General features: G+C 36.8%; 1 protein-coding gene across 1 annotated transcript; it reads left to right on the top strand.

Annotated features, from left to right (window-relative positions):
- Positions 1-1,371: 1,371 nt before the first annotated feature.
- htr1b (5-hydroxytryptamine (serotonin) receptor 1B) lies at positions 1,372-3,735 on the top strand. The gene has a single exon (XM_079442988.1). It carries the CDS (start codon positions 1,701-1,703, stop codon positions 2,856-2,858), a length of 1,158 nt encoding a protein of 385 aa, XP_079299114.1. The 5' UTR covers positions 1,372-1,700; the 3' UTR covers positions 2,859-3,735.
- Positions 3,736-20,534: the final 16,799 nt, after the last annotated feature.

Here is a 20,534-nt window from a genome sequence, read left to right as displayed (position 1 = left end):
AATAACTACTTGGAAATCAATGAAGTGATCTAGGAAATTAAAGACATTCACTCAAGTGGCCAGCACTAAACATTTTTCACATCAAGAAAGCCATATTTCTGTGCTTTAAAAAAATGCATACACAGTAATAGTTCCGGTGGAACCAAATCGGAAGAATCTTAACCTTGATCTTGACAGAAAAAGAATTCTGTCAGCATTTAACTCATCCTCGTGCCGTTCCAAGCCTGATTGCTGATATTTTTGAAGAATCTGATGTATTTTGATACAAATCTTCATAGTGAGATATCTGTCAAGCTCTAAAAACTACACAAAAAACCAACTGTAAATGCATAAAAATGGTCCATATGGCATGTGCGCTATATATTCTAGTCCATATGATCTGTTTTAACAATTCCAGTCCCTGAACAGTTGATTTGTAATTATTTAAGGCCTTAGGAATAAATATTTGTGTAAAAAAGAAATAGAATTCCATTGCCAAATCATGGTATATTATCAATAATAAATCAATTAAAAAATATATATATTTAAAAAAGTGTGTTATTCACTTTCGCAGTCTTTTTAGAGGTGACATTACGGCTGAATAAACCCCAACAAAGTGCATCTTTAACTACACACCGTCATATGAACATCTATTCAGTAATTACACTGATTTATTATCTCACATTTAAGTGAGATATAGGTTTAAGTCACTGAAAAACTGAACACATCTGATTAGTCATTCATACAGTCATTCATTTAGATTCACTAAACAGAGTCTAAATTGAATCTTCACTAAACTAAATCTTAAAGTAATACGTCACCTAAATAATTAAAAGTCTGTCATCACTTACTCACCCACGTCATTCCAAACCTGTATCACTTTATATTCTTCTGCTGAACAAGATATTTTGAAGAATGTTGGTAACTAAACAGTTCTGGTGACCGTATGGACAAAACACTGAGACATTTTCTCAAAATGTATTTTGCTCCATTAACTTGAATATAACTACATGCAATTTACTGTGACTGTAGAGTAACTACGATTGACTCATAGCATAGGGCTGCATATAGCACAAGAGGGGTAGCTGCTAACTACATTGCACATTTATGTTGTCTTGTTTGAATAATAATCATATTATCATAAATATTATTTTGTAAAGATTTAAGAAATAGAATTAAAAAATAAATAAAAGATAACAGTTTATAATATGGAACAACACGAGGGTGCGTTTATTTTATTTTTTTGATGAATTAAAAGGGTGTTAACATGAAGGCACTAAGACCCAGAGGACAGCATCCTCGCTCAAACTAGAAGATCATGGTTATCAAAGCTGCAACTTTTGCATCAGAGCCCTATAAAAAGCAAGAACCCTGCGATCGCCTATCAGTGAAACCTGTGAAAAATTGCTGCTGCTTGCGGGTAAAGTATCTACCTTTTAAAGATGACTCGTTTGTGGACGTGAAGCAAGAGGAGCACTAAAGAAGGACGCAGGGATGTTCTTACACAACTTCTGGGATGCTTTTAGTGTGCAATTTTGCAACTGCAACTGATGTTTATTTTTCTTAGAGAGAGAAGTTTGAGAATTAGAATGAAGCAGAAAGATATCTTTGCATGTCACAGAACGAAAACATCCACGAGCGTTTGTCTGCACCTGATGCTGGAGCTGACAGAAATCATGAAGCGCAGAAAATACTGCTTTATTTTCAAAATATGAAAACATATGTCTGCTGGGATGGAGCGCAGCGGTCATTTCAAACCAACACCTGGCCATTTCGAGGTTTTAAACACCTCGACCGGCACCAATGTGACTTTAACGCCTAAAACAGACGAAAAACAAGAAAGTTTCGCGTTCCAAGTCACCTTAGCGTCAGTTCTCGGTCTCATCACTCTTGCCACTATATTAAGCAATGCGTTTGTCATCGCCACCATCTCCCAGTCCAGAAAGCTCCAGACACCGGCGAACTTCTTGATCGCGTCCCTGGCCGTCACGGACCTTCTGGTGTCGGTGCTTGTGATGCCCATTTGCGTGCTTTACACGGTCACGCACGTGTGGTCGCTTGGGCAGGTTATCTGCGACATCTGGCTGTCCTCAGATATCACCTGTTGCACCGCGTCCATTCTTCACCTCTGCGTAATCGCCTTGGATCGATACTGGGCTATAACGGACGCGGTCGAGTATGCCAAGAAACGCACCCAAGCGCGCGCCGCGGGGATGGTGGCGACCGCCTGGATCATCGCCATCTCCATCTCCCTGCCGCCTTTCTTCTGGAGGCAGGTGAAGGCAGGGGAGCTCACCACCTGCTCAGTCAACACGGATCACATCTTCTACACCATCTACTCCACTTTTGGGGCTTTCTACATCCCTACGCTGCTACTCATCGCCCTGTACGGCCGGATTTACGTGGAGGCGAGGAAGCGCATTTTGAAGCAGTCGCCCAAAAAAGCTGGGAAAAGACTCACTTCGGCACATCTGAGCACTAATTCTCCCGCTTCGGTGGCTTCGACTTCTCCTTTGCATTGTGGAAGGCAAGACCTGTACTCGGACAGCGGGTCTCTGGGCAGTGACAATCAAATTAGAGTAACCGTGTCCGATTCACTTCTGGAGAAAAAGAGAATCTCGGCTGCGCGGGAGAGGAAAGCCACCAAAACCCTGGGCGTTATTTTAGGAGCCTATATTGTGTGCTGGCTGCCGTTTTTCATTTACACACTGCTGGTTCCCCTCTGTCCATCCTGCTTTTACGCAGAACTCTTTGACTTTTTCAATTGGCTTGGCTATGTCAACTCACTGATCAATCCAATAATATACACAATGTCGAATGATGATTTTAAAAAAGCTTTTCACAAACTCATAAGCTTTAGATGTTGCAGACGACAGTAAAATAATGGTCAGTCAGTCGGTCATTATCGCAAGTGATATCGCTGCGCTGTTGAATGCTAGATTCTGATTGGTTGACAGACATTCTGAGGTGTTGTTTGTTGTTCTGCACCTGCAGGGATTTGAAGCCGTTCCAGTTCATTACAGTCCCATGTCATTATTTTAGTTTTTTTTTTCAGCATAGAATATAAAATCAGACAAATACATGGCCTACAAATAAATGACAGACAGCAGGATCAAAATTACAAATTATTTAGATTTTGTCTAAACTAATTAATTTAATAGCCTTGCTGTTTGTAATTATATTAATGTTGCCGAGAGCCACAGGTGACGGGTTTACGTGTGAAACGTAATACAGTTTTCCTTAAAAATCTTACTTTTTCCTAGGATTCACATCATACGAATTCATAGGAAATTGCCATCTCGAGTCCTGATAATGACCGTCTGGACTGCACATTATATCACAAATAAATGAATGATTGAATACATGAAAACATAAAAGAATAAGTAAAAGAACATGAAATGATTACGAAGTTGATATTCTATTAGTTTACTTGTAGAGACACAAAGACAAAACATGAGCACAGATACACAGGAAGCAGGGTTCCTAGATGAGCGGTCAATCAGACTGACCAATCAGCCATGTAATAAACTTTTATGTGGGCCTCGTTGACATAGTATACGTAGGCTACTCTTTCAAAACTGAGCAGAATGTACAATGACTGGATTTCGTAATAGTTCTTTGACAGCTTGTGGTCAACCAGTCGCTAATTAATAACGCAAAATTGTGTAAAAAGCTTCATTGTCTTTATAAAATGTGCAATTCAATTGCTCTTATGTGATCACTATAGCTGATCCTAAACTTAATAAATAAGTTGGGTAATCCATTTGCTTGTGCTCACATCCAATACGTCTTTCGTCTTGTGTTACCGTTGATTAAACGGTGTGAATATGTGTTTCTTACAGCAGTGCATGCTTACCTTAGACTTAAATAATGAAAACAGGCCTACTAATGATAAAGTATTCTACCGGAATCTATTATTGGTGTGGCTCTCCATGTCCAAGCTCCCAAAATGTGGGTTCTTTGGTGAGAAGTCCTTGTTTGCGGTGGGAATTTATACTGAGGTCAAGTACTCACTATACAAACATTAGTAGTACAGCAAGCGTTCAAGTGCCTCAGATAGAGGTAAATTGACCAACCAGAGGTCCTCAAGATTTAGATGTGAATTGAGATCTACTTCTAACCCAAATTCTGCTCTATACACTCATATTATCTGTCACTTGGCAGTATGAGAGATCACTGAGTAACTGAGAATGACACGTCTACTGCAGGAGGTGAGTAATACGTCAAATACGCACCAGAAAAGGGCTGAGGGGGAGATATCGAACCTGTCAAGCCCATATGGAGGTGACAGGGAAAGATCACTGCAAAGCCGCAGCATATCACGAAAAGGGACGTTTGATATTTCCCACAATTCTGCTTTTCCACAATGAGCCTGTTTCCTTCAACCCTGTCTTTCTACGTGTAGTCATGGTGGATATTGATTTAGTTATCATGCTGCAAAACCTCCTACAGCAGCCAGTGAAATTGGGGACATTTTTAAGCAGGGGACCAATGGACTAGAAACTGGCAAGAAAATCATCATGAAAATGGAAATCATGCTGATATTTTCACTGGTTTTTGGAGCGAAGACCCATTTAATGCCTACGAACTTGATGTGAAGTGAGTTTTAAAGACCTAATTTTATACTATTACAGATTGAATGCTTAACGCCATTCAAACACCCGCAATAAGTGTAAGCTGTCCTGTCACAACCGCTTAACAGTGAATCACAAATTAGCTCTCAGAAAGCAACGCTGGTGGAAAAGCAAGCAACATGGTCGCATAAATGTTTTTATTTTTCTAACCATATTGGTCTTTTTGGAGTATGCTGATTAATGTCTTTTATCATGAGTAGTATTAGTATAAAATGATTTGGACAGGCTTGGAGGAACTGTTAATTATTTGTTTGTTGGTTTAATTAATTTGAATTTAATCTCTTGTCTCTGCCATTTATATTTTCTTCTGAACCCATTAAAAGTAGTAGATTTAATACTATGCAAAATAAATCTTGCATTTCTGTTATAAGCCGTTGTTGTTATTAAATGTTTTTCTTTTATTGTTTTTTATTTAATATAATTCAAATTGAAATATTTGGTTTTAGTACATGAATCATCTTAAATAAAGTTATTTTTTCCCCTCCTTATCCTTAATGTCCTCTATGGATGGAACATTAATCATGAGCAAACAGAGAAGCACTCATTTGCAGGCATATGATTACCACTTGTCTTGGATAACATATGACCTTGATATAATCAACATACAAATCACACACATGGCCTGCATATACAGTATGCATGAACGTGCAGTCGTATTACTGCAAGCAGTCATCCTTAATCTTTGAATGGTTTTAGATTTGCTGGACATTAACCTTAATCATATTCACATTTCTAAAGGTTTTATTTATGGGAGATACTCTTCCTCACCAACTGTTCCTTCACAATTGAAACACATCAGTCTGCTTTGCAATTACTTTACATTAATAGTGCTAAACAGACCATATGTATCTGTAATGATGTTAACATGTTTTCATATCACATTTTATTGTTCAAATTATTCTAATTTGATTATGTCACTAATGCAATTAATGCTCAGTTAAAAGAGGTTAGTTAAAAGGATTATTTGCTCACCCATGTCATTCCAAACCTGTATGGCTCTACAACCCAATCTCATGAGAAAATGTAAATATTGTACAAGGTAGCAATTTCATATTAATTTATATGATGTGATTCACAGGGGCGTGTCTACGTGGTGGCCAGGGGTGGCACCGGCCCCCCCTGAAATTTGGCTGGCCACCCCAGGTGCCCCCCCCCCCTACCAGATGTCTTGCGATAGGCTTGTTTTTAGTTAATGTTAATGTTACGCGATCATGTAATGCGCGAGCACGAATTTCTCCACTCGCAAGCGGATTTCCTTCACTCGCACAAAACTGGACGTGTGCTTTTAAATCTACATTGTTCTTTTATGAATTGGCTCGGGTCTCACTCAGATATTGTGAGTATGCTCAAACGTTATCCTCGCATCACTGAAGACCAGAAAAGCTTTTTTTTTCTAATTCAAGTGAAGAGTAGGCTTTTCTCACTAAATGGAAGCAAGCTGAATATAGTTAGCCTTCTCTAGTTATTAACTAAAATAAGTATTAATAAAATTAAGTGCTTAAATTGTAAATATGCATTTATTAAATTATTTTATGTAGTACATTTGTATTTTGTTGTTTTTGTATATAGAAGCATATCAACCAGGTTCTAGAAATAATCACTAAGGCTGCTTCTGAAATAAGTGGGGGTGCTCTCTTAATGCACATTTTCACATATTTTGGCCCTTCTATTGCTATCAATATGCTGCTACTTCGAGAGCGAATCCCGCATAAATATGCAGATGTCATTCCCAAAACTTTGCAACGTGTGTGTGGGCAAAAAACAAAGTTCTACATTCTAAATGGATTGCTTAGAAAGCTCGCAAAGAGTGCTCATAACCAATAAAGCTGTCACTCTTTGTTCATCACGATCTCACAAAGTTCTGTGAGGACCAATGAATCTCACACTGTGCAATTAATAGCCTATATAATATAGGCCTATTAACATCGTGTATCCAACCCCCCCCCCCCCCCCCCCCCCCCCCCATCCCCCGCCCACCCTCTTTTAAGGCAGTGACCCCCCCCCATTTAAAATGCTCTAGACACGCCCCTGGTGATTCATACAGAAATGTAATACTACAAATAAGATAAGAAATGAAATAGCTACCAATTTGTAGTTACAAATTGACATTAGAATGTGTTGGAATTATATCTTTAATGGAACACTAAAGGAGAAGTTTATCAGAATGTCCTGGCTGCTCTTTTTCATACAATTATAATAGATACAGATAATCAACTTCCCAAATCAACCAAAAAATTGACAATTAAAGATGTCCATATGACTTGTGTACTACATTCCAAGTTATCTGAAGCCTTGCAATAGCTTTGTGTGATGAACTGACCTAAATATTTACTTAAAATCTCATTCACATTCACTTACATTCACATCGGTATCAAGACACCAGTTCTAATGATGCCAAACATTAAAAATATAATATTTTCAAACTATACATGATAGCTTAGTGTGAGGAACCAACCTACATTTAGAGTTATTATACTGACAAGAGTAAATGACAACAAAATTGTCATTTTGAGGTGAACTCTCTCTTTAAGAACACATATCACTCTCCATACGTCATGCTATATGCTCATGCACAGCTATAGATCACATCTGTATGTCAATCATGTGTCATGCCCATCTTTTTTTTTTTCTCCTGAGCATATATCTGCATATGCAGAGTATACACTTATGATTCATAAAGTGCAACATACAGATATAGTTCAAAAATATAGCTGGAAAGGTTGTACCGTTAAACCATCTGAACCCTGTGAACAGAACAATGCACCAGCAGGCACCAGCACACTGCATTTATACATAAAATCAATGTCGAAGATGAGCCTTTGCAAAACAATGGGCTGTACAGCTCATTTTCTGCTCGCTGAGGTAATAATAATGCCAAAAAGCCTTTTTTTCTTCAAATGCCATTCCTTGAGATTGACAGATACCTATGTTTACTCGTTGGAGCGGCTTATTATCAGCCTTATACTATTTTATCGCTTTATATCTTTGCTGTGCCTCTGCATTATTCACCTCAGGATTATTAATTTCACAAGAGGAAGTATGGAAATATATTCAGTATTTTCAAAAACAAGACTTTATGTCAGGAAACATTTAGAAATTTGTCTTACGAAGGCTATCCAGATAATGAGTTTAGCACAGGCCATTAATCCATTATATTTCTACATGGTCCATAACAGACAGCAATCATCAGTTCAGTAAATGTCAAGACAAAGTCATTCATTTTGATCCAAACACTCACATTCAGAGGAAACAGACCTCTGACAGAGGTCTTCATCTTGACGTCTGACATTCATACGCTTAAGGGAGGAAGTCCGCTCCGTAGCGTCGGCATCTTTGAAGCGACACGTCGTGAATGCCACGTTATTGAAGCGCTTTTAATGACAATTCCACTTTTAAGCATTCAGTATAGCATGCATCTTATCTTTCTCAAGGATATTTTGACATTTGAAATGGCACAATCTTGTCTCAAAGGAGCAGAGACTTCACAAATACTATGTTATAATCTGCGAGAGTCTAGGCTGTCTGCCGTCTCACTGTTTAGAGAGATTTTAAAGTCGTTTCAGCTCTATTAACAAATTAGCTCTTTCCTTTCTTATGTGATGCCATTAAATAACAGTTGAAGACACAATACAGAAAAAGCCCATAAGATATCAAATCTGCTGGGGAAAATGCTCACATAGAAAGTCAACATGATGGGTAAATTAATCTCTGCTCTTCGTTTACTAACATTTACATATGAAATGTAGAGGTTGTCCTTATAATCACACGATAATCCCTTCACATCGGCGGTTTGGCAGTGTCAGCAATTCTGATTGTACCTGTGTGTCAGTGCATATCAAAGAGACTTGACTTTCAATGTGGTTAGCATAACTGAATGGATCAAATGTGAAATGGTTGTAGTCAAAGCTGTAACAACCACAGTCGATATTCAGATTAGATTTGGACCACTATGTGTTTATCAAATGTTGATTCTTAAAGGGATAGTTCACCCAAAAAATAATATAATTTACTCATTCTCAAGTTGTTCCAAACCTGCAAGAATGTCTATCTTCTGCTGAACACAAAAGAAGATATTTTTTAATAATGTTGGTTACCAAACAAGTGCTGGAAGCCATTGACTTTCATAGTATATACACTCACCTAAAGGATTATTAGGAACACCATACTAATACTGTGTTTGACCCCCTTTCGCCTTCAGAACTGCCTTAATTCTACGTGGCATTGATTCAACAAGGTGCTGAAAGCATTCTTTAGAAATGTTGGCCCATATTGATAGGATAGCATCTTGCAGTTGATGGAGATTTGTGGGATGCACATCCAGGGCACGAAGCTCCCGTTCCACCACATCCCAAAGATGCTCTATTGGGTTGAGATCTGGTGACTGTGGGGGCCATTTTAGTACAGTGAACTCATTATCATGTTCAAGAAACTAATTTGAAATGATTCGAGCTTTGTGACATGGTGCATTATCCTGCTGGAAGTAGCCATCAGAGGATGGGTACATGGTGGTCATAAAGGGATGGACATGGTCAGAAACAATGCTCAGGTAGGCCGTGGCATTTAAACGATGCCCAATTGGCACTAAGGGGCCTAAAGTGTGCCAAGAAAACATCCCCCACACCATTACACCACCACCACCAGCCTGCACAGTGGTAACAAGGCATGATGGATCCATGTTCTCATTCTGTTTACGCCAAATTCTGACTCTACCATCTGAATGTCTCAACAGAAATCGAGACTCATCAGACCAGGCAACATTTTTCCAGTCTTCAACCGTCCAATTTTGGTGAGCTCGTGCAAATTGTAGCCTCTTTTTCCTATTTGTAGTGGAGATGAGTGGTACCCGGTGGGGTCTTCTGCTGTTGTAGCCCATCCGCCTCAAGGTTGTGCGTGTTGTGGCTTCACAAATGCTTTGCTGCATACCTCGGTTGTAACAAGTGTTTATTTCAGTCAAAGTTGCTCTTCTATCAGCTTGAATCAGTCGGCCCATTCTCCTCTGACCTCTAGCATCAACAAGGCATTTTCACCCACAGGACTGCCGCATACTGGATGTTTTTCCCTTTTCACACCATTCTTTGTAAACCCTAGAAATGGTTGTGTGTGAAAATCCCACTAACTGAGCCGATTGTGAAATACTCAGACCGGCCCGTCTGGCACCAACAACCGTGCCACGCTCAAAATTGCTTAAATCACCTTTCTTTCCCATTCTGACATTCAGTTTGGAGTTCAGGAGATTGTCTTGACCAGGACCACACCCCTAAATGCATTGAAGCAACTGCCATGTGATTGGTTGATTAGATAATTGCATTAATGAGAAATTGAACAGGTGTTCCTAATAATCCTTTAGGTGAGTGTAAATGAAATGAAAATCAACCGTTTCCAAGTATCTTCTTTTGTGTTCAACAAAAGAAAGAAAGCCATACAGGTTTGGAAAAACTTGAGGATGAGTAAATGATGATATACACATTTTTGGGGAAACTATCCCTTTAAATTATTACATTTGGACCCCACACTGCTTACTAAAAAACATGGAAGAATTGTGCAGTAATAACATAAAACATTTACATCAAGATATGACAAGTGGGATGACATTTAATGGCACATGTTGGATGTCATCAAAGTAGATGAGGTCCATTTTGCAACTTAAGAAAAAAAATAGTTTTTTTCTTCAGCAGGGTTATTTGTTACATAAATCTATTGAATAAAAATGTCTATACTTGCATTGTATGACAGGAAAAGTCCCCTAATGCATCTCAATAATTGTAAGCGCTTCTGCAAATCATGTCCATAGGGATATTGTGTTTTCTCTTAACAGAACAACTGATGTGACATTCATAGATTCATAGCAACATATAATGTCTCGCAGATTTGAAGCATGCTCATTTATGGAAAGCTAGGTTTTTTGGTCTACCTTAGTAAGCATGCAGTATCAGGGGAAATATTTTCCTCCATTAAACTTATGATGTGTAGTAGTTTCAGTGCTGCAACATAACCAGCTCTGCTATTCTGAGAGAGCTGACTCTTATGCAGGGGTGTAAAGTACTTGAGTAATTGCACTTCATTTCTATACTTTTACATTAAGGCATTTAGCAGACGCTCTTATGCAGAGTGACTTGCAAAAGTGCTTTAGCGTCGCATATGAGACAATTGTGATCAACAGATGCCAAGCAAACAATTTGGAATGCTATTAGCTAGATAAGAAGTGCTTCCTGAACAAATACAAACAAGCACTATTAGAATAATAACCCTGTATTTTTTCAGGGAATTTACACTTTAAAAAATCATTCTGCATCATACATATTACACTGTGCATCATGCATGTATGTATGTATGTATGTGTGTATATCTATGTGTCTATATATCTATAAACTGTATATTAGGGGTGTAACGATACGCATTTCAATAGACCCTTCTCAACCGTTCGGTATGAGGCTTTCGGTTCAGTACGCATTACAAACCGAACGATTCGTTGGACTAATCCTATTACGTTTGGAAAATAAAAGAGCTTGAAGTGTGTGAAATATAATGTTCTCAGTGCCACTGCGCTCAACAAGGCAGCCCAAACGACGTAACAGGCAACATGCTGTTTGCCCCGCGTTAACCTCCCCATGCTGAGGTGCGTCGAAAGACGATGATCTTGTATCGACGATAACCGAGGTATTGTCAAAAGCATCAATTATTGACAATATTAAGAGTATTTGGCATTTCCATTTAATGTAGGCCTGTTACATTCTTATTTTTATTAGACCTATTATTATTATGAAATTACTTTTATTATTAAATTAAAATTACAATGAATTTGCCCTGCAATAATTACAACATAACTGACACACTGCTGAGGATAAGATTAGGCTATTTACTCCCCAATTAAAAAGTTTTTAAAAAAGGTCTTTTAAAACAGGTCTATTAGGCTATACAATAAATTATAGTCCTATAATTAAAATATTAACACTGCAGTTATCAATAAAATTCAATGAAATAAAAAGCTTTTATTTCAAGCACCGACTTTCAAAAACAGCCTGTTTAAAATGAAATACATTTCTTCTCAAAATATTATTAAGGGAATAAATAAAAACAGCTATAGCCTATATCGTTATCAGCATGTTGAAGTAGATTCGTCTCTCGTCGTCTCTGAGAGAATAAGCGGCGTCAGATGCCAATGTGTGTGTGTGTGTGTGTGTGTGTGTATGTGTGTGTGTATATATATATATATATATATACAGTTGAAGTCAAAACTTTACATACACCTTTCAGAATCTGCAAAATGTGAATTATTTTACCAAAATAAGAGGGATCATACAAAATGCATGTTATTGTTTATTTAGTACTGACCTGAATAAGATATTTCACATAAAAAATGTTTGCATATAGTCCACAAGAGAAAATAATAGTTGAGTTCAAAAGTTTACATTCACTTGATTCTTAATACAGTGTTCTTACCTGAATGATCCACAGCTGTGTTTTTTTTTTTGTTTAGTGATAGTTGTTCATGAGTCCCTTGTTTATCCTGAACCACCGTCATGGAGCTGTGAATCTAAAGGATCTGGAGAGATTCCGGATGAATGGTCTCTGATCTCTTGTCAGGTGTTCTCTAACCTCATCAGGCATTATAGGAGAACATTTAGAGCTGTTAAACTGGCAAAAAGTATTGAATCAAAGGCTGCCGTTAATTGTGGCCAATGTGTATTAGAGAAAAACATTTATTTCATAATGATATTTCCTCCCATTTTAAATTCTTATTATCCAATGAAAGGTTAGATTTTTGTGAATTTTTTAAATAAAAGATCAAAAGGATTAACAACGCAGATTAATTTTCACAGCCTTCTTCGATCATATTTACCAAGGGTGCCAATAATTCTGACCACAACTGTATATATGTATCTGTATGTATATATATATATATATATATATATATATATGTGTGTGTGTGTGTGTGTGTGTGTGTCCAGTATAGGTATTTATTATTTATGTCACAAAATATTTATATTGAAATATTTATCTACATATTTAAAATAAATGCTGTTCTTTTGAACTTTCTATTCATCAAATTCTGAAAAAAAAAGTATGATAGCTTCCACAAAATTATTGATTCACCAAATTAGAACATTAGAATTATTTCTGAAGCATCGTGTGCCACTAAAAAATGTATGTAATGATGCTGAAAATTCAGCTTTGCGTCACAGGAATAAATTACATTTCAATAATATATTAAAATAGAAAACAGGTATTTTAAATTATAATAATATTGCATACTGTTTTACTTTATTGTATTTTTGATTAAATCAATGCAGCCATGGTGAGCATAAGAGAATTTCTCATTTTGAATGGTAGTATCTATAAATCATTATATGTAATCTGAAAATCTTTAAATATAAAATGCAAAAAGCCCCAACTATGGTAATTTGTCCTTGTAAATAGATTTATCGCACCACTACTGTATTAAACTACTAAATGAAACAGACTACTATAGAGCTGATTTGAACGTTCACCTGACAGGTGGTTTGCCCTTGAACCACTTCTAGCTTTACACAGAAAAGTGAGAAAACTGTGATTAAACAGGTTCCTTTTAGTGCATCAAAGATACTTTCATGTGAAAATCTCTACTGTCTCTTAATTTCATCATTCAGTTTCAAACGGCTTTTTACTTTTAAATACCTACATACAAAACTTTTACTCAAGTATGTTTTGGCTAGATACTTACACATTTAATTTCCCATTTACTTTTTGGAAGAAATATGTCAGTTGAGTCTAACGTTCTGTTTATAATAAACCCGTAATGGCTAAGCAACCGTAACAATGGCATTAAAATAAATTAAATGTGATTGGCTTCGGTAAACGCTCTACTGTCATTATGTCACACCAGCATGTGGAAATGTCATTTGGTCAATGACTCTGCATTAGTACTGAAAATGCTTTTATTTCGACATGACATCAAATCTTCAAGGATGCTGAATTCGGTCTGCTAGCAGCGAGAGTCAAATTTGAAATTCTTCTCTCCATAGCACAGAGTCATTACTCTGGTCTGCTGAAGTTTCCTGGGGGCAGCACATCTCGGCTCTTCATAGCACATATAGATTTAAAGTGGGTTCACTGGGCACAGTCATAAATATACCACTGGAAAAAGCATTTCACAAGGCCGTGTGATGGCTTGTGTGAAAACAGGGGATTTCGGTGATTTCAGTGCCTACGTTTTGAGTCATGGCGATGTCAGTCTATGGTCACTGTAACAGCATCTATTATGCTTCTCATTTTCAGAACAGATGGCCATATTCAAGGCAATTTCCACTGTTTACAATTCACCTTGCATGTACTCTAGACAGCTGGCCATTTATCTAAGCAATCAGAGTCGCTATTCACTAATGGCTCGAGTGAAAGTGCATTTCAATGATTTCTTTCCTCAGATATGACATGAGATTGAACATCATATATTACATACCACTGCACTCACTGTATGCTTATACAGAGCCACATATGTGATGTGTTTACGTAAACTGAACAGAAATAATATTTCTACCATAAATCTACCTGGTTGGAGACATACAACAGGCAGGAATGTATGCTGAAGAATTTGTTTTTCTGTTATATATATACACATACACGAAAGGTTTAATTTATTTAAAGTTTGCCGTCTGGTGGTTTTAAAGCACACCCGATTATTATGAAACCAGATCTATACAAATCTCACAATCTTGTGTTCGGTCTGTGTGGTCTTTTCATTGCATGTATGAAATATTGAGTCCAATAACATGATTGATCTCAACCACTTTTGCCAACAAGAAGGGCTCAATCAATCAATCACAAAGTATCTGAAAACACTGGGTGAATGCGCATTGCAAAATAAGTAGGTTGAGTTTGATAACTCAGTCGTGACATGAGCTCAATCTCCAGCCAAAGCAATACCACGATCACCCATAGAGAAGCCTGGAGCTGCAAAAGCTCAGCGTATGACAGAATCTGCCTGGTGTTGTTTAAGAATCGGCCACATCTGTCAAGAAAAGGTGCCCATCACACAATTATAATGTAATCATTTTTCCTAAAATAAGCCCGGAGGAGCTTTTCTCATATGGTACTGCTTCTTTTTAGATTAAATCACAGATTGAGATTACCATAGTAGATGAAGCAGATGAAGATCTTGCATGCACTTAAAAATAAAATTAAATGAAAAATAGTTGTCAAATAAATAAGTGCAAAAAAAAAAAAAAGAGTGAAATTCAAAATAAAATAGAAGCTGTCAAATGTATGTCAAATACATAAGAAAGAATGAGTCAAAAATCATCTAAACAAATAAAAAAAAAAAGTTCTGTCAAACATGTAAGATTATTTTATATAAAATATTCAATTGTATAATTGATATACTGTTATAATTTTTTATCAATATTTAGAATTAGTTTCTATATTTTCTGTTTTCATCGAATATTATTAATTTAGTTTACTGTATGTCTATATAGTCATATCTTTTTTTATTATTTTTTTTATCTCAGCTTTAGCTTCAGGTATTTTGGTATCTAAACTAAATGAAAATGAGAAATGTTGTTTTTGCGTATTTTTATATATATATATATATATATATATATATATATATATATATATATATATAAAATACACAGTTGTGTTCAAAATTATTCATACCCTTGGTAAATATGATCAAAGAAGACTGAAAAACGATCTAACTTTTCATTTAAATAAAAAAGTGAAAGTGGGGGGGGGGCACATTATGAAATAATTGTTTTTCTATAATACACAATGACCACAATTATTGATGCCCCTATAAATTCTAATGAATAAAATATCTCTGAAGTATATTCCCATCCATATTTGCATTTTTTATCACCAGGGTAACTAAGTATCCAGCCTTGGCTTCCTGTTTCACAGGAATATAAATAGGAGGGGAAACAAAGGCCAAATTCCCTTAATCCTTAATCACAAGTAAAATCAAAGAATATATTTCTGATGTGCAACCAAAGATTGTTGCGATTCACAAAATAGAAAGTGGCTGTAAGAAAAGAGCTAAAGCATTAAAACGTTCTAATCAACAGAAAATGTTACAAATCTGCCTGGAAGAGTATGTGTATTTATTGTTTTAATGCAATGTGAGGAGGAGAGTTTGAGTGGCCAAATACTCTCCAAAGATCACAGCAGGAGAACTGCAGAAAATAGTTTTAGGGTCAGAAAGCCTCAAACTATTCTTATCTAACAGCACATCAACATGTTGTTTCAAGAAAAATCAAGAAAAGAAAACGCTCTCATCCAAAAACAAAATCCAGCATAATAATTTGCTAAAACACTACTGGAACTTCAAACAGGACTGGCTTCTTCAAATGAAATTATCTTTCTATCAGCTAAAACTCAAGATAGGTTTGGTGAAAAAAGTACCCCATGTGTACAATGAAATATACTGCTGGATCTTTAATGTTGTGGGCCTGGACATCGTGTTCTGATACATGGCATCATGGATTCAATTAAATACCAACAGATAAAAAAAAAACAACAACTGTCCATGCTAGAAATCTTATAATGGCCAAGGTTGGACCTTCCAACAAGACAATGATCCAAAACAAACATCAACACATGTCACTGAGCACAAAATGAAGCTTCTGCCATGGCCGTCCCAGGTCCCTGACCTGAACCCTATAGAAAATGAGTGGGGTGAACTGAAGAGGAGAAGCACCAACATGGAGCTGTGAATCTGAAGGATTCTGTATGAAGGAATGGTCTCTGATCTCTTGTCAGGTGCTCTCCAAACTCTTCAGGCATTATAGTTGAAGACTCAGAGCTGTTATCTTGGAAAAAGGAGGTTGCAAAAACTATTAAATAAAGATGGTATGATTAATTGTGGCCAATGTGTATTAGAGAAAAACATTTATTTCATAATGAGCTATTCCCTCCATTTTAAATTCTTATTCTCTAATAAAAGGTTAGATTTTTTTAAGTATATAGTATACATATTCAAATAAATGTTAATATATTCAAAACTATGAACAAAACAGCTTTTGAAATTTTGACAGGAAAAAAAACTAACAATAATACTATTTTAGGACATGCTTTTACAAAAGTTCAACAAGCGAACAGTGAAATGTATCTCTTTTTATCCCCCGGGCAATTACTAGCCAAGCCTAGAAAGTTATCTATACAAAAAATGATCTCATATAAGGGATTTGTAAGATCTCACATGCAAAGATGAACAGATCATATGTATGTCACGAAGCATGGGGCGAAATAATGAGAGCTGTATCCAGGGATTATGACAGTGACAATTCAGTCAGTCACTGTCATCCATCAATATAAAGCTCTGTCAGAGGACACACAGAGGAGAGTGTTCTGTCGCAGGAGAGATGTGCTGACTCCAGAAAGCTGCCCGGACAGTCACTCACTCCAGGTTAATTGAAGTTCACCCTTTTGATTGGTCAGTGATGGAACTCATTAGCATAGGTGAGAAGGTCAGCCTGCTTTGCATTTGAGCTCATTTTTACCACTCTTAATAGTATCAGGCTCCCGAAGACAATTAAACATAGAAAGGTCGGTCGACTGATTTTCTTGACTTTCTTGCATTACCGCATAAGTATTGCTGGTACTATATCCCTGGACTTTTCCTGCCACCAAGACAGATTAATTAACTCCACTATTGGATAGGTGAATTTGAAGCCGCATTGCAGAGATCTGTCATTGAGCTGAGGTTATTAGTCAGAATAGGATTTTCCTCTGAATCTGTTTTAAAAGCAGAAAAAAAGAAAGCAGCTGGTTGCGTTGTCCTGAATGTTCAATGAGGTCCAACTGTCTAATAAGTCACAGACCACATTGAAAATCTGGAGTCTAATTTGAAAATGAAATGGATTTCAAAACCTGATTTAAACCAGGAAATTGGCTGAAAGGATTTTAAATATTTAAAAAAATGAATATTTAAAATTCTGCAATATACAGTAGGTCACTAATCAGATAAATAGGTAGTTTTGTGGCATTGACTGATTTACATTTAGTCATTTAGCAGATGCTTTTATCCAAACGACTTACAAATAAGGACAATGAAAGCAATCAAAATCAACAAAAGAGCAATGATATGCAGGTGCTATAACAAGTCTCAGTAAGCTTAACGTTATATCCCATACACGCATTCTTTCGGCTCATTAAAAATTAATCTTGCTGCCGCGTTCTGGACTAATTGTAAAGGTTTGATAGAACTGTCTGGAAGACCTGCCAAGAGAGCATTGCAATAGTCCAGCCTGGACAGAACAAGAGCTTGATCAAAGAGCTGTGAAGCATGTTCCGAAAGAAAGGGCCTGATCTTCTTGATATTGAATAAAGCAAATCTGCAGGACCGGGCAGTTTTATCAGTGTGGTTTGAGTCAGCTGATCATCAATCATAACTCCAAGGTTTCTGGCACTTTTTGAAGAAGTTATGGTTTATGGGCCTAATTGGATGGGGAAATTGTGATGAAACGATGGGTTTTATGGAACCACAAGCAGTTCTGTCTTGGCAGGGTTGAGTTGAAGGTGATGGTCCTTCATCCAGCAAGAAATGTTTGTTAGACAAGATGAGATGCAAGCAGCTATCGTCGGATCATCAGGATGGAATGAGAGGTAGAGTTGAGTGTCATCATCAGAGCAGTGATACGAAAAGCCATGTTTCTGAATGACAGAACCTAGTGATGCCATGTAGACAGAGAAGAGAAGTGGTTCAAGAACTGAGCCCCGAGGCACCCCAGTAGTTAGTTGTTGCAACTTGGACACCTCACCTCTCCAAGATAGCTTGAAGGACCTATCTGAGAGATAAGACTCAAACCATTGGAGTGCGGTTCCTGTGTTGCCCTTTGCCAATAGTTTATTTATTGTTCTTACTTCCACTGAATATTACGGAAAGGGACTCAACACAAGAGAGATTGTAAAAAGGTAAGATTTATTAAAGCTGATGAGCGGTGATTAATGACTGACTAGGTGAGTTCAGATAGCAGATACTTTGAGATGACTGGATACTTGAATGACTGATCTTGGTGTCTTGACAGGAGCTCGTGGATATCAATGGTGCCACACACCTCACTTCTGGCTGGACAGAGACTCAGGAGAAGGATCTGGATCCTGGACACGGATGACGACAACACTTGGAGGAAACACAAGAGGTAAGTACCCACACAGGTTGGTAACAGGTCGATAGCTGAGATAGCATACGTGAGTCCACTTCGTCTGAACAAGACCGGACGTCTGACGGTTGTGAGGTGTGTGGTTTTATAGTGGCTGGTGATGAGGCGAAGATTCAGTGCAGGTGTGCTCATTAGTACTCTGGTGAGGGTGTTCGCTGTGATTGGGTGGACTGAGAGCCTGGTCGATCTGTGACACTGAAGACTAATATGTTCTTTAGATCAGTGGTTCTCAAACCTGTCCTGGGGACCCCCAGCCACCACACATTTTGTATGTCTCTCTCATAGGCCACACCCATTTCAAGTCTTGCAGACTACTAATGAGCTGATGAGTTGAATCAGGTGTGTTAAATGAGGGAGACATACAAAATATGCTGTGGTTGAGGGTCCCCAGGACAGGTTTGAGAACCACCGCTTTAGATAATTTTCAAATCATTTTTGGAACATCAGGTTTTAACTTAGGGAGTTCATGGAGTTCATGCTGTTATTAAAGAAAAAGAGAGATATACCAAAGACATTCATGCTAATTGATCATTTAATATTACTGTGCTGAATGTACAATTCACAGTGGAAAATTCGAAAATTAAAAACAAAAATGTGCAAAGAAGTATATTCATTAGCGGTATCAGATCTTGATTACAAAATAATAATGTTGGCACAAGAATTATAGTATACCAAAGGAAACAAATTAACAATAAGGATCCCAAAAATGTACAATGATTACCAAAGTTTCCACTATATTACCATAGTTACTACAGTTAATCTAAATGTAATAAAATCTAATTAATCTAATAAACTGTTGTAATTTAGTCTTGGCCAGTAAAAAAAAAAAAAAACTAAACAAAATGCCAGACACATTCTGCAAGCTTCCAGTTAATTTCGACTAATGTTTTTTTGCACATACAGCAATCCTTTAACATAATTTTTTCTAAAACAAAAACAAAAACAAAAGCACATACAACTTTAACATTATTTTTTCTAAAACAAAAACAAAAGCACATACAACAATCCTTTAACATTATTTTTCTTGAAAAAAAAAAAAACAGCCAAAACAAACAAAACATAAATTCCAATTGGGATATAACAATAATTTTGATAAACATTTTATGGTGACAAAGAATTTTCTATGACTTTAAAACTAGTAATAATAACTGGTGTAATTACGATCCTTTGGTAGAAAATCAGGTAATTTACCATGAAATTTACCATGGTAAATGCCATGCAAAATTTTTTGCAACCTAGATCTTACAAATACAGCTTATTAAAACCTATCCTTTTTGGGGTTTCGTTTGGCTTTTTTAATATACATATATAAAATGAGTAGTAGTTGTAGTAGTAGTCTAAGTCATTTACGACAATCAGGATCATCCTTATTTTTTTTTCTTTCGAAATGTATGTCCTTATATTAATTTAAAGCCACACTTCTAGATTCAGTCCAGAAGAGAGTTGTTTTTTTAGGCCACAAGCGAAATTAGCAGCTTTATTCAGGGCCATAACTAGATAATTAACTAGATAACTAAATACATACATAATTAAAATTCTCATTTCCAGAGGGGTTTCTGCTGGTTACAAATGGCCACCAGCCTGTTCTCATTATCTCTTGAAAGTTGGAAGTTTAATGTGCACGGTCAAGCGCTGTGGAAGGTCTTGAATGGATTTTGAGCTACGGAGACTTATTTATGGCTGTGAAATTTAATAAGCAGGGTGTGTGTAATCCTCTTCCCAGCTCAAGCAGTAGGCCTGGGGACTTACATTAACCACAAGGGTACGATAACACACACTCAGTACAAAG

Source organism: Barbus barbus, assembly GCF_936440315.1.
Source record: "Barbus barbus genome assembly, chromosome: 20".
NCBI lineage: Eukaryota > Metazoa > Chordata > Actinopteri > Cypriniformes > Cyprinidae > Barbus > Barbus barbus.
Note: the sequence above shows the minus strand (reverse complement) of the source record. Positions and strands in the feature narration are given on the sequence as shown.